Source organism: Leptonychotes weddellii, chromosome 6 (genome assembly GCF_054177405.1).
Source record: "Leptonychotes weddellii isolate Sample4059 chromosome 6, ASM5417740v2, whole genome shotgun sequence".
NCBI lineage: Eukaryota > Metazoa > Chordata > Mammalia > Carnivora > Phocidae > Leptonychotes > Leptonychotes weddellii.
The window spans coordinates 569,576-584,546 of record NC_138374.1 but is presented as its reverse complement, the minus strand read 5'-3'; the positions used below and the strand labels follow the sequence as shown (position 1 = coordinate 584,546).

The 14,971-nt window shown below is 57.5% G+C and overlaps 1 protein-coding gene across 1 annotated transcript in view; it reads right to left on the bottom strand.

Annotated features, from left to right (window-relative positions):
* The window catches only part of CFAP46 (cilia and flagella associated protein 46), a 123,995-nt gene that overhangs the window by 7,073 nt on the left and 101,951 nt on the right, over window positions 1-14,971 (bottom strand). The window contains exons 41-52 of the mRNA XM_081822985.1: window positions 14,641-14,829; window positions 13,757-13,945; window positions 11,922-12,056; window positions 11,668-11,847; window positions 11,058-11,228; window positions 5,760-5,857; window positions 5,249-5,325; window positions 4,553-4,683; window positions 3,917-4,038; window positions 3,070-3,149; window positions 1,968-2,053; window positions 1,507-1,876 (exon numbers count right to left, since the gene is read on the bottom strand). Of these exons, the coding sequence (XP_081679111.1) occupies window positions 1,507-1,876; window positions 1,968-2,053; window positions 3,070-3,149; window positions 3,917-4,038; window positions 4,553-4,683; window positions 5,249-5,325; window positions 5,760-5,857; window positions 11,058-11,228; window positions 11,668-11,847; window positions 11,922-12,056; window positions 13,757-13,945; window positions 14,641-14,829 (1,828 nt within the window). The remainder of the gene's footprint in view (window positions 1-1,506; window positions 1,877-1,967; window positions 2,054-3,069; window positions 3,150-3,916; window positions 4,039-4,552; window positions 4,684-5,248; window positions 5,326-5,759; window positions 5,858-11,057; window positions 11,229-11,667; window positions 11,848-11,921; window positions 12,057-13,756; window positions 13,946-14,640; window positions 14,830-14,971) is intronic.

Sequence of the window (14,971 nt, the reverse complement as noted above, 5' to 3'; positions counted from 1 at the left end):
TACGCTGCGGGTCAGGAGGGTGAATACCACGTAAAAGGCAGGAAAGAAAAACAGATGTATTTACGGGATATCATGGGAGAATAGCTTCATGATTGTGACGTAAGAAAACAAGTTTTAAAAAAAGACCCCAAAGCACAAGCGATTAAGCAAAAGATTGATAGATTGGACTATATTAAAATATTGTGTTCAAACGGCACCATTTAGGCGAGTGAATGGACAAGCTCCAGAGCGGGAGGAGGCATCTGTCGTAAATAATAAGAAAATCCATATGCAAACCTATGGAAACCCCACAAAACGAAAAGAACAAAAACCAGATAACCCGGCAAAACTTGGCCCTAGACGTGGACACAAGTGAGTCCATGGCGTGGCCGGCGGGGGGGCGGCGTATTCTCTGTCCTGTTATTTGAGGGGGTCTTGGACATGGCGAGCTCGTCCACAAAGGACCCTCCCTCCTCACCGTCCGCACAGGAGAGGCAAATACCCCTGCTGTCGGTCTCCACCGGCCCCATCTGCTCTTCGTCCCACTTTCCCTCTTTTTCTGCCTTTTGTGCATTCTCGTGTATTTTGTGCTCCCCTTCATCTTCTCCGTCGGTGTGCAGGCTGCAGCCCTCGGACTTTCTGCGGTGACATAAGGATGCGTGGTCTCCATTGGGAAGTCGGGGTCACTCCGGGCCTCACTTCTGGGTGTTCCGTGGTGGCTGCCAAAACACTGCTGGGGTTCTCGTCACTCTGAACACCCGCCCTGGAGTCTCCTCTCCGCTTCCTGTGTCTGGGACTTATGGAAACTTCTGGACACATGGGATTATGGTTTTCGTCAGATCTGGGGTGGGGGGACACTGGCCATTATTAATTCCTGTATTCCTTCTCTGGGCTCATGGCCCGTCCTCCATGGGGTCGGCCCCATTCTCGGGGACCAGGTTCCGCACGGCCTGCCCTCCAGTGTCCGAGACCCACCACTCCATCTATTTCGGGTTTTCACTTGTTTCTGTTAGAAGGGCAATTTGGTCCTTCTTACCTTCTCCTGGATGGAAGCCAAAGTCCAAACTATTTGTTTTTAGTTGAACACATTTATTGAAGTGCAGCAAAGAGCACAGAGCACAAGTCTCCAGCCTGGACAGGTTCACATGCTGGGCACATGGGCGCGAGCAGCCCCCAGGACAGGACAGGGTCAGCCCGAGTCCCCAGCTGCCCCCAGGCCTGAGTGCCATCCGTCCTCCCGGTCCCCTCCCTCCCTGCCCCTCACCACCTAGGAAATGAGTAGCCATGTCGTTGGTCACCACCCATCCCCGGTTTGTGGGCCAAGAACAATGTTTAATTTCTCCTTCAGTGGACCTTTAGCACCTCTCAGACACTGGGTGCAGAGTAGGTGCTCTGTGACTATGAACGGATGAGGGCCTGGAAGAAAGCATGCACATCTGATAGGAAGCGTCCGACAGGAGTCCGCGGGAGGCACTTTAGACGGGCCCGGCTGCAGGGTCAGCAGAGTGTGGCCATGGGCGCTCTTACCTGTCTCCTCTTCGTGGAGGCGATGGCATAACATCTGCAGGGAGAACTCCCGGGACACGGAGGAGACCACGGCCTCCTCAAACACAGAGAGGCCTTCCAGCGGCAGCTCCAGAAGATCCTTGTCCACAATGAGGATGGTGTTGTCTGCAGCCTCGAGCTGAACTGCGGACAGGGGACACCAGCTACGAAGGCAGAGGGAGACGCGCCCCCGCGGGCGGGCAAACCCCTGGGGCGGGCCTGCTGGTCCGGGTCTGTACGTCCTTGTGGACGTCGTTCGACCGCACACAGACGAAGAAGTCTGAGCTGGGCTCAGCGCGTGAGGAGTGGGGCCCGGGGCGCGCCCGGGCTCTCTGGGGGATGGACACTGGTTCTGGTGGCACGGCTAAGTCACAGCTCAGACCCGGGTGGGGCCCAGGTTACAGGGTCGTCGGGTCCTCCCTGGTTCGAGGACCTGCCCCCACATGGGCAGCCAATTCCTGGGGCAGGTCCAGGAATGCCATGAGTCCTTCTAAGCACGGAACCCCCTTTCGAAGGATGAAGATGTGCGCTAAAGGATTTGCACCCCTGCGATGTGGCAGCTTCTCCAAGTGACCACGGAGCCCTCGGAGAAGCTGCCGGACCTGCCTGGCTCGTGAGAAAACCTGCTCTTTGTGACAGGTGTGAAGGGGACGAAGGGCGAGGCCACGAGACACCTGAACTGAATTAACTATATGTACAAAGTAAAAACAAATCACTTAAAAGTGAGCAAAGCCCTTAATCTGGGGAATTTTTAGGGCAGAATCTCAGTTCACAGAAGTGACCTCAGGTGGGCAAGCTCTGGCCCCTCACCCTAAGGGCGGCCCCGGGCAGCCGCGGGCACTGGCACGTGAGCCGGAGTGACCACGTCTAGGGCGAGGTGTTGGCCCGAGGGCACCGCCAGGCACTTTTGGAAATCAAAGCACCCTTGGATAGAGCAGCCCCTCCTTTCCCTTCTATTGAGTAATTCTGTGGGGGCGACAGAAAAGGCGCGCGATGAAAATGCCTTTGAGGAAAACGATTTACAAAGCCGCAGGCGCCGGGTGGGAGGCAGAAGCCCCCGGACGTGCCACGCCCCTGGCCACTTGGGGGGTGTGCGTGACGGAGCCAGCACGTGTCCCACACGTGTAAGCACAGCGAGTGAGAACCAGACGGTCCGTCCTGGTGGCACAGAGGTGACCGGGAAGCCCCCGCTCAGGCGCCGGGGCCCTCTCCCCCGCGGCGGCTGCACCCGGCACATCCACCCTTCCTGCAGGAGATCGGCAGATCACTGACGCAGAAGCTCGTCTGCCCCTCGTGTCGCCTGGGGCACACGCAGCCTGCCAGCTTTCCCAGGAAGGGCGGGCGTGCGGGGGTCTGTGGTGCGGCTGGTAGCAGTGCCAAGCCCCCACCCAGGGCGCTGGCGCGGGGCTGCGCACACAACCTTCTGGGGACCTTCCCACCTCCCTGGGAGGCCCTCTGGGGGCGCCTGTTCCCGCCCCGCCGGCGCTCTTGGGTGAATCCCAGCCCAAGTTCTCCCGCAGAAGCTCCTGTCAGGCCCCCACTCACCATGGGGCGGGGACACTTTCCTTTCCTTGTCTTTGCCCTTTGATTTCCCGGAATCCGCAGCAGGCGTGGGAATCTGTGTTCTAGAAGTCAAAGGCATGTCCAGGTTCTTAAAAACACGTGAACATCACATGTACTAAGAATGGGAGGAACATCAGGGCAGTGAGCCCCACGAGGCACGTTCCATAACTCACTCCTGGGTACCCGTCTCCCTGTACTGGGGGCCAGGGATCAGAGCACTCACAGAAGCAGACGGGACTCAGGACTGTCTCTGACCTACGGGCAAACCTCAAACGTACCGCTCACTCAACTGCCCAAGCCCTCTGCCTTCTTCTCTACCGAGCATAAATCACAGGGGCTCAGGACTGGGCCGCGCTCCCCACTCCCACCCTGCACCAGCAACAGAAGGGACCTGAGTGGCTGGGACACGCCCCCAGAGAAGATTTTCAGCAGCCCTAGGGCTTATTCCCTACAGTAGATGGTCCTGAGTCGGGCATTGTGGATGTGAATTCAGCATGGCCTGATTCAGCACAGAGCAAAGCTCATCAACTTCACAGCATCAGAGACTCGGACTTCCATGTGGGAACAGCATTCCCCCACCCCACAGCCGGCTCATTCTGGGATTCGGGGAGGCAGCAGAGCTGGCCACAGGCTGAGCCCCCCACCCTGTCCGCCCTGGCTCCCGGGTATCCTATTCCTGGCTGCTCTCAGCATTTTGGGGCACTGCTGGGGACGGAGACATGGTGACCCTCCTGTCTGTCCCGAGGAGAGTGCCAACTTTGCGCCCGAAACCCACCCCCGCCGGGATGTAGCCAGCCCCTCCCTCGCCCTGTCAGCCCACGGCAGGTACCTGGCCGCAGGGCTGCTGAGCACTGGGAACAGTGGCCTCAGGTACTCCTCCATGGATGCCAGGACATCACTGAATCTCTGCAGAGAGTGTCCTTCCCTTTCAAGGTGCACACTTTCCAATTCCTGTCTCAACCCAAACATCAGCCCGTGATTAGAAGTGTCTAAGGGTGGGGACCTCATAAAATCCCAACCCTATTAAAGCAAAGAGTGGGAAGGACCCTGCAGGGCCCTCGAACATGCCCTTCCCAAAAAAAGCCTGGCGGCCAGGGGCCCAGTCGGCTGCAGAACAGGGCTCCCTGCACCCGCCTACCCCAGGACCAGGGCCCACCAGATCCCCCTGCAGGCAGTGCTCCTTGCCGCATCCGCCCGCCCCGTCCTCCGAGAGGTCACCCTGGCATCCCGGCCCCACAGGGTCTCTGCTGACATCAAGAGGCAGCCGCACCAGACTCGCTCAGGGATTCAGAGAACTGGCTGCCCTGTGGGGACCCCGACCTGAGTGTCCAGCAGTGCCTGGGGTCTGGATGGCCAGTGCCATTCACCTGGCCCTGCCTGCCCCACCTTGCTGCAGCCGGGCCAGGGTCTTGGTCCCCTGCATGGCGGTGGCAGCAGCCCTGGGAGCTGGGCTTATGGGTCTTACCGTGCCTGAGCTCAGGGCCGGGTCCTCATTGTGCACCACAGCCTGGGTCAGCTCCCGGAACTGCTGGGCACTGGCCAACAGGCAGGAGAAGGTGTCCGGGCTCACGGCCAACCGTGCTACCTTGCAGGAGCCTGTGGAGACCGACACCCCTGCTGTCCCCACCCCACGGCCTCACAGACCACCCTCTGGGCCGAGGACAGAGTGGGGGGTGTGCATGAACGCCGGGAGTGGGTAATAGTGAGCAAACTGCGGGCACAGGGTTTCTCCACGTGAGAAGAAGTTCCTGGCTATGGACACAGCTCGCTCGTAGGCACTCACAGTAGCTGTCAAAAGTGGGGACACAGATGGATGTCTCCGTTCCACAGCCCTCCTTCATTTTAAATGAAACGCTAAGTGGAGTTATATGCCAGAGACGTTAAGGAAGAAAGTGGGAATGTAGTGTTTTTTGGGAGAAGAAATTCTGGAGGAGGGAGGGGGTGGCTGGTCCATCTCGGGGCCGCTGGTGGTCCAGGAAACACCCCTGTCTCCTTCCCTGTCTCTCACGGGCTCAACAAACCCCACTGGGCAAGCACATGGAGGGCTGGGTCGCCAAGCCCCCCAGGGATGCGTCATGGCCCCCGCCTGTGGCAGCCCTGCACGGTGAGTGCCCTACAACGTGGGGGAGGCCCGATGAACACCTTCCGCGGCAGAACTCACCTCCCACTTGGAGCACCTTCCCTTTGGCCGCGGGGATGGACGTGGGTCTCTTATAGGCTGTGCAGTACAGATGGGCCCTGTTGGCAGGACACAGGGCAGGGTCGAAGCCCAGCTCGTGGGGTCCCGAGTCAGTGAACCACATACACCCCAGCAGGAGCCCCCTCCCCATGAATGCCGTGGCCAAGTCAAGACCCAGAATTGAAACAGGCCCATCTGGGCACAGGCGAGGGTTCTGCTCCGTGGTGAGGGAGGCCTTCAGCAGACGCACAGGTCCCATGCTGCGGACAGCAGGTGGATCGGGGTCCCCAGGGGTCCCAGCCTGCCTCTCCCAGGGGGTTGCTGCCCCACCCCATCTCAGCTGGGAGCCTCTGCCAGTCCGTGTTGGTCCAGCCACGGCCTTCGGTCCATAACATGCCCTCCATCGTCACAGCCCGGGTGCTGTGTTCACACCGCCCGGAGACTTCTTAACAGGGCCGGGGCCGGCCCCAGAACAGGAATAGGAAGGCTTTACCTGTCCGGCGAGTGCTGCAGGATGAGGATCCGAAAGGTAGGCGGGATTTCATTCAGGAGGTTAAAATGCTGCTCAGTGACCCTTAAATTTTGCCAAGCCTGTGTGTGATAAACAGGAATCAACCGACCGTGCACGATGCAGGCCCAGTCGCTGAGATGTCTGCTAGGCTTTGTGCGGGGCCTCAGGCCAGGTGCCCCGCGGCCGGGCTGGGGCGCGACCCCTGCAGGACTCGCGGCCGCCACAAGGGGGCAGAGGGCGCACGCGGAATCCACCGGGATCCACCGAGCTTCCACCCCCGGCCTCCGTCACAAACCTGACCCGCCTGACGCGAGCAAGCCTAAGAACCCAAACAAGTAACCAACGGAAGATCCTCCAGCAACCTAGTGTCTTCCCTCCGTCCTCCTCCCGGTCCCCTGAACGCCACGCGTGTGGACAGGCGCGCGCGCCCCTGCCCTCCCGTGCGCCCCCCGCGCCCCTGCCCCGCTGCGCGCCCCGCCGGCCCGGCCCCGCTCCTCCCACCCGCGCCCCGGCTCCGCGCCCTCCTGGATGAGCACGACAGCCCACAAGCACACGTCCCCACTTGCTGATGAAACCAGCTTCGCGTTTGCAAGCGCCGACTGGGGTCCGCACTGGCGTCCCCGTGTGCGGGTGGAGCAGAGAGAAGGCAGAAAATGCTCCGCGGGCCGCGCCCACCTGCCCGGATGGGAAGCCGGAGCGTCGCAGGCGCGGAGTCCCGCACCGCCTGGGCGCGCCCCCAGCCTGTGTCCCCTCCGGGCAGCGCCCGCCCGCTTTGGCCGAAGCTGCAGGACGGGCCTCCAGGCACGTGTTCCCTGGGGACCGGGGAGCATCTCTGCTCAGCGCAGGCCGCCCGCCGTGCTTCCAGAAAGGCTCCTCCATCGATGCGGCCCGGCTGGCTCCATTGCAGATGTTCAGGTGGGGGTCTAGTAGTGACTGAATGCAGTTTTAATTTTTGCAATTCCCTGAAAACGAATGAAGTTGGGTGCCATTAAAAACGTCTATGGACCATTTGGGTATCTTTTGTGGCATTCCAGTCTTGTAGTTTTTCTTTTGTGGGAGCGTCTGTCCTTTTCTCATTGAAGGGAGCACAGAATGCGTGCTCTGAGGGTCTCCTCTGGGGCTTGCTTTTTAGGTTTTTATTTTAACTCCAGTAGAGTTAACACAGTGTAATATTAGTTTCAGGTGTACATCATAGTGATTCAACACTTGCGTACATCACCTGGTGCTCAGCACAAGTGCGTACCTTCATCCCCTATCCCGCCTCCTCCCACCTCCCCTCTGGTGACCATCAGCGTGTTCTCTAGAGTTAACAGCCTGTTTCCTGGCTTGTCTTTTTCCCTTTGCTCATTTTGTTTCTTAAATTCTACATAAGTGCAATCATATGGTATTTGCCCTTCTCTGACTTACTTCACTTAGCATAATACTTTTTAGCTGTATCCACATCATTGCAAATGGCAAGATCTCATCCTTTCTGATGGCTGAATAATATTCCATTGTATATATAGACCACATTTTCTTTATCCATTCATCAGTCCATGGGCACTTGGGCAGCTTCCATAGCTTGTCTATTGTAAATAATGCTGCTAATAAACACTGGGGTTCATGTATCCCTTTGAATTGGTGTTTTTGTATTTCTTGGGTAAATACCCAGTAGTGCAATTGCTGGGTCATAGGGTAGCTCTATTTTCAACTTTTTGAGGAACCTCCATACTGTTCTCCAGAGTGGCTGCACCAGCTTGCATTCCCACCAACAGTGTAAGAGGGTTCCCCTTTCTCCACATCCTCGCCAATTGGGCCTGGGATTTTCTTTGTGGGGATGTTTTTAATAAAAGATTTGATTTCTTTAACAGATAATAAATCATTCTGATTTTCTATTCTGTCAGCTTTGATAGGTTGTATTTTTTGAGAAATTTCTCTATTCCATCCAGATTGCCAAACTTTACCAGAGCACAGTCGTACAGAATATTCCCTTATTGGCTTTTTGAAGTCTGAAGGATCTCCATGATGTCTTTTTATTGCTGATAGTGGAATTTGGGGCTTTCTTTCTTTCTTTTTTTTCCTTTTCGAGTCTTCCTAAATGTTCATCAATTTTATTAGTTTTCTCTTTGGAACCCTTCTACCACTGTTGGTTTCCTCTACCATATATTTGTTTTAATTCCATTGCTTCTGTCGTGTTTCTTATTTGTTACCTTCTATTTTTCTTAGAGATGTTTTTATTCTAGCTTCTAGAAGTCAAAACCTAAATTACTGTTTTTAAGATTTTCTCCCTGTATTCAAGGCTGTATTTTTCCTTAAGCCCTGCTTTAGACAAGTCTCATAGGTTTTGATATATGACATTTTCATTCTCCAAGTCAGTTTAAAATATTTTCTAAATTTCATTGTGAATTCTCCTTTGACTAATTGATGATGGTAAGTATATTGTTTAATTTCAGATTAATTGTATCTTTCAGTTATTGGTTGCTAATTTAATTGTACTATGGCTGGACAACAAAGGGAATGATTTCCCTTGGTTGGAGAGTCTTGAGGTTTGCTATGGCCCGGCACCAGTCCATCCTGGCGCACGCTCCCTGCACACTTGGAAAGAAGAGAACCCAGTCATGGTCGGTGCTGCGCTCTGTGAACGTCTCTGTGAACATCCGCGCAGACCTACACACGAACAGCTTTCCTACACACCCCTGTGTGCTTACTTCCATGGGAAGCCGAGCCGGCAGTGGGTCTCCCACCGGATGCAGGCCTGTCCAGTGCTGCTGTTATTCCTGTCACTTCTGTTTCGTGCATTTGAAGCTACATCATTGTACGTACAGACCGAGGATGCTGATTCCCTGTCGACTGATCCCCGGGTCACCTGGCTTTCATCCGATGAGTATCTTCATGACTTAGATACTGTTTCTCATCTTTTCCATCCAACATTTCTGTGTCCTTATATGTGAAGCAGGTCCCATTTAAGCGGCATGTGATTGGATTTTGTTGTTCTTGTCAACCAATCTGACAATTTTAAGTCTTTGACTTGTAGGGTTTGGTCGACTTACATTTATTGTAATTATATATATATTTGGGTTTTGAAATACAATTGCCCTGCCTTTTTCCTACTGGGAACATATGTTTTTATATTCTCTCTCCTCACTCTTTTTGCCTGTCTTTGGGATAATAAAATACTATTATTTGAATTTTTTCTTTTTATTAACTTAGTTACACATTAATTTAGTGGTTACCCTAGGGACCATGACATTCACCTTTGGCTTATTATAATCTAATAAAAATGTAATTTTACCCTTCCCTAGTAGTGACAGAAGTTCTGCATTGTAAACTCTGTTTAATCTTTCCTGCTTTTTGCATCATTGTCTTTCATTTTACTTCCACAAAATAAGCTCAGCTCCACAAGATGTTAAAATTACTGTTTTACACACTTAGAATTTATTTCCTTGGATGTAAATATTTGCCTCTGTGGGATTCTTGGTTCTCTTGTGCATTCTGGTGTTTCTGTCTGGCCGGCCCTCCTAGCTTCTTGTGCTGCAGGCCACCTGGCGGCCCACTCCCTCGGTTTCTGTGCGTCCATGCGTGTCTGTGCTCTGCGGTGGGCAGTGGTCTCCCGGCCGGCTCGCAGGCGCCCGTGGCTCCTTGCTGGCGGCCCTCGGGGTTTCTGACCTGGGCAGCGGCGGCTTGGTGCTCGTGGATGCACTGCGGCTTTCTTGTGTTCCTCCTGAGTGGGGATGCCGGCACTCCTGAGCCTGGGGGCTCGTGAGTTTGGGGAGACCGTAAGCCATTGTGTCACTATTGTCTCAGCTCATCCCTGCTTCCCTCTCCAGCGGGGCGATCTTCTGCTAGTCCGCCTTCCCCGTGCCGTGCTCGCGCTCCCTGAGAAGACCTCACGTGGCGTCTTGCTGGAGCTGGTGTCCTTGAGGCCCCTTCCTCCCAGGATGGTCCTTATTTCCCAGGTGCCATGAGAACCACAAGGAGTTTCAGGCAAACTCCCTGCAGCCCAGGATGCAGCTGCAGTCCCCAGGTGGGTCGTCCCAGCCTGCTGCGAGTCCCAGCAGGTCAGCACTGACACGGGGCGGGGGGCAGTCGGGGACAGCTCGCTGCGGACAGCTTCCCCTCTCAGGAGCTGTAGCTCAGCCTGCCTCTCCTGTCCACAGCAGAGGCCTAAGGACAGCAGTTTCTGCTCATCACCAGGCTCCTGCTGTGGCTGCTGGCGTGCCTGGCTGTGGTCCGTGCCCCACCCCCAAGTGCAGCCGACCCCCGAGTCTGTGACTGGTCTGTGCACCTGACCCAGTCACTGCAGGTCTTCCGCAAGGATCCCTGAGACAGCAGGAGGAGGAGCCCTCACAGCACTCCAGATGGAGTTGGCCGCCACGGACCCGCCCCGCCCCGGACCCGCCCACCACGGACCCTCCCCGCCACGGACCCGCCCGCCACAGACCCGCCCGCCACGGACCCGCCCCGCCACCGACCCAGCCCGCCACAGACCCGCATCGCCATGGACCAAGCCCCTGCACCCCCACATCCAGCCCCATCCTCAGCACTGCACGTGCATCACCGTATTTGGTCCCTCAAGGTTCCTCTGAGGTGGGTTACGCCCACCCCAGCCTCAGTGGACACACATGGACGTGTCCTCCAAGGGTCGGCGCCTGGGCTGTGCTGCTTCTCCGGGTGGACTGGCCCGCTCCTCCCTGCACCAGTGACGGCCTGCACTGCTCTTCAGGAGAAGGCGAGACTTTCCAGCACCGGCGCTCAGTGGGGGATGATTCTGGGGACCTTTGTGGTTGTCGCAGCTGGGGCAGGGGCTGCCAGCATCTGGTGAGCACCCATGGTGCACAGGACGCCCCACCACAAACAACGACCCAGCCCCAAGCATCAGAGGAGAAGAGAAGCTCTGGACGAAGGGCTGAGGTCGGACCCACACAGGTGCGCACAGAACAGCAGGGGAGGAAGACGAGTGGGATCGGTCAGAGTGCTCCAGGCTGCCGTCCCGATTCGTTGCATTTCATCAAGTTCCGTTTCCTTAAACACCCCAGTTCACACCTGCTCATCCAAGCCGATAGGACATGCTAGCGTCTGCAGTGTTTTACTGCGGGCTGAAAGAAGCACGCCCCCTCCAGAAGACCCTCGGGGGCCCTGTCCCCTCCCGACCTGCTGCAGGCCTGGGCATTACAGTCACCAGGAGGCCCTCGAGGAGGCAGAGGTCAGAGAGGGCGAGTGACGCCCCCAGAACCACACAGCTATCGACAGAGTGGCACTGCTGGGCTGTGTGGCCCAGGCAGGCGCGGACGGCTCGCTCACCTTGGAAATGACAGCCAATGTCTGCTCCACGCTCGCAAAGAAGCTGGTGGACGTCCTCCCCTTCTGCTTCAGCTGGTGCTCGAGCTGCAGCAGGGCCGCGAGCTGCGAGCTGCTGGTGCTGGCCGTGGCCGTGAACAGGACATCCCGCATCATTTCTGAAGCCAGGCAGCTCTGAAACAGACCCGGGACGGGGCCGAGGGCCTGAGCCCTGCCCTGGGCCAGGGGGCGCCCATGTGGGAGGGGGGCCAGGGGCTGCTCATCTTGGGATGCTGTGCTTCTCCTGGCCACCGGCCATCACCAGGTGCCCCCAGCACCTGCTCACTTCTTTGCTCTCAGCCTCAAGAGCATGAGGCTTGGTGGACCAGCAGGACGTCAGTAATGGGGGCTGGGGCTCAGGGGAACCCCAGGAGGATGGGACAGCCTTCCCCACTTCTTCCGGTGACCGGAAGCTGCCTCTTCCAGCTGAGCACCACCCTCTCAAGGCAGAGACGCCAGCTGTAGCCTGGCTGGCCAGCCCACCAGCAGGAGGGAGTGCCGGGTGTCCAGGGAAGTGCCCCTTCCAAGGTGGCCAAGAAGGGCCTTGAGGAAGGGGCACAGAGCAGAGCCGTACCTGAGACAGTGCCAGGAACTGGCAGGTGGCCTCCGGGTCCAGGGCGCCGGTGCACTCCACCATGTCCAGGCTGGCGGCGGCGGCCACGTCCAGGAGGCGGCTCCCCAGGGCGACCTGCATGCACTGCAGCAGCGCCTCGGAGGCCTGGGCCAGGTGCCGCCGGGCCAGCACCGTCCTCCTCTGCGGGGGCGCAAGGCTCGGGCTCAGGTGGGCTCTGTGGGCGGGGCCTCACGGGGCAGGAGGTGTGGCCGTACCTGCTGATCCGAGCCCTTCCTGCGGTGCTCCTTGGGGGTGGCCCTCGAGGCCCGCAGGTCCTCGTAGTGATCCTTGCTGGCCCTGTCCTCCGGGAGCGTCTCCAGTTGCCTAAGGCCGTTCAGCTCAGGGCTGGCCTGCGGAGAAGACACCTGTCAGCCAGCATCCAAACCACTGCCAAGCCCGGCTGTGCCCGTCGCACTTGGGGCATCTCTGTGGGACCCCTCGGTGAGGCGTGCTGCAGGTAGCCGTCAGGCCTCTCACCGACTGGACTGACCTGCGGGGCCCCGGCCAGGAGACCTGGCGGCTGGCAGGTGCAGCCTGGGCGGGGAAACAGCTCTAGAGAAGCAGGCCCGAGTGTCCCCAGTCTCAGAACAATCGAATTCCGGCTTACTTTCCTTCAATCCTTGCAAGTCACCTTCCCCAGGCATGGGCACCAGCCAGCAAGCACCGTGCCGCCAGGACCGAGCAAGGCAGGCGCCCACCTGCCCCCAGGGACCTGGGCCTGCCTGACTGCAGGACCAGCCACCCTGACGAGGTCCTCGGGGGTGCCAGGGGACTCTGCCAGGGAGGGGCGCCAGGCAGCAGGTACAGAGGGAGCCTCTGGGTCTGTGGGGTCACGACAGGGACCAGCAGGGGGAAGCCCGGCTGGGGAATGGGGCTGCGGAACAGGGGTGGGGCTGAGTGGGCACACTTCTTGGAGGACACCTGCGTGTGTTTCCCCGTTGGCCCCTCTGAGAGGGAGCATGGTCAGTGCCATTCCACAGGCGAGGACCCCAACCCCGAGGGGAGGGGACTGCTAAGGCTGCACCTGTGGTCGATGTCCACCTGACTCCACACCTGTGTAGGTGCTCAGCACACACAGACCGAGCGCGGAGCCAAAACTCCATCATTGCCCCCAAATGTGAGTCCAGTCCTAGGTCCTGGGATCCACACAGACAACACGTCCGGACTGGCAATCACACGGGGGTATGGAGCCCAGCTGCTCGGGGCTGGGGTCCTCCTGTAAGAGCAGAGTCCATGGCGATAAGCCTGACTTTGCCTTTCAGCAGGCTCCTTCCAGGTGGAAGGAGTGCCATCCACAGAGGCATTGAGCCCAGTGGCCTGCTGCTTCTAGAGCCCGTGGCAGCAACTATCACCAGCATTCCTGTCCCGGGGCCACCAGGCCTGCTGGGCAGCCTTGCTGGGGGCTCTAGAGACAGTGTGGGTGGCGGAAGGGAGTGAGGGGGCTTGGGGTTCCCTGCTGCACGTGAGGAGGGGGGTTTTCTGCACCCGGCACTCAGGCAGACGCCAGACCCCCTGGAGGAGAGCTGCTGAGATGCAGGCGGGACGCCCACATTTGGGGCTGGGACGTCCTGCACGTGGACCACCTACGTGCTCACTCCCCCTTCCTCTCCAGAGTCTGTCTCCAGAAGTCCGTTTTTCTCTCCCACCCACTGGTCACGCCGGAGAGACTACTGCTTGCCTTTTTCTCCCTTTCTCAGGCCACACCACCCTTCTTTTTTTAAATTTTTTTTTTTTTAAAGATTTTATTTATTTATTTCAGAGAGAGAGAATGAGAGAGAGCACATGAGAGGGGGAGGGGCAGAGGGAGAAGCAGACTCCCCGCCGAGCAGGGAGCCCGATGCGGGACTCGATCCCGGGACTCCAGGATCATGACCTGAGCCGAAGGCAGTCGCTTAACCAACTGAGCCACCCAGGCGCCCCACACCACCCTTCTTAACCAGGGACAATTCGAGGCCTGTTTCATATCCCTGTTCTTACTGAGATTAGGTGAGGTTGAAATAGCTGCTTTTGTTTTTACGCATGGGTGAGGGGCTTGCAGGTGAGCACATACCGAGAGGCCCTCCTCCCAGTAGCAGGTGGGGTGCTCGGGGTCTGCGTGGATGGCCAGCAGGCGGAGGGCCTTCCCCGCCAGGCCCAGGACCTGAGCACGGATCTCCACGCAGCCGGCACACAGCGAATGCAGGCTCCCCAGCTGCGCCAACACAACGTGGGCCAGGGTCCGCCTCAGCATGAACCATTTCTACAGGAACACAAACCGCCTTGTGGTTACTTGCACCCTGCCCTGGAAAGTGCCAGAGGACTACCCTCTAACACCCCCGATCCCCCCCACCACCCCATCCTGTCCCTGAGTTCCCTGGTCTAACGCCCCCAGGAGTGGTGCCATCCAAGCTGAGAAATGCACCCTCTGGCCTTTGGGGAGGGTTTCCAGGGCTTAGGTGTTGGGAGGGTCACTAAAATCTGCTTATATAACCTTAATTTGAGACTCACTGACTGACAAATGGATAAGCTCATATCAAGTTCAATTTTAGGCCTATCTTTGATGTATTTATGGTTACATCAAGTTAATTTGATTCATAGTACATGAAATCTAAGAAAATGTCCGAAATGGCAGGACGTTTCCTTCAGATCTTTTGCAAACTCAACTTTTTTTTTTAACAAAATGAATTCACCTTTGTAGAGCTCTTTAATATGCTGCCATAATTAGTCAAAGCAAACGCATACCCTGGGTAGGAGAGTGCAATGCCCCTGGGAACGTCCCCCAGGAGACGCCCAAGGCTGTCAGACCGGGGGCCCTGGGAGCCGCCGGGGCTGAGAACGCGCTCGCAGGCAGAGAGCTCGGCCCTGCGCCTTCTCCTGGTCAGTCCTGCCGTCCCAGCACAGCACCCCACAGACGGGACCGAGAGCAATGGGCCCACTTCATCTCGGGACGGTTACCAGGCCTGTGGAGGTGTAGTCACTCAAGCTCTGCAGATAGTCGGCCAGCAGCTTGTCCATGGAGCCCTGCTCAAGCTGCTGGGCCTGGGCCTCCGCCCACATGAGCTGCAGCATGTCCAGAGACGCTTCTGCAAGGCTGAGCCGCAGGAGCGCCAGCTTCCTCATCAGAGGCGTGTTGATGTTCTGCAACTGGGCATGCCAGACACAGAGCACCGCGATTAAAACAACGCACGGGTCCCTCGCCCCCACATCCTCACGCCCCTTTCTTGTTTTTTTTTGAATGGATAAGCATTCTTTTTTATTTATTTATTTAATTAATTTTTATTAACAT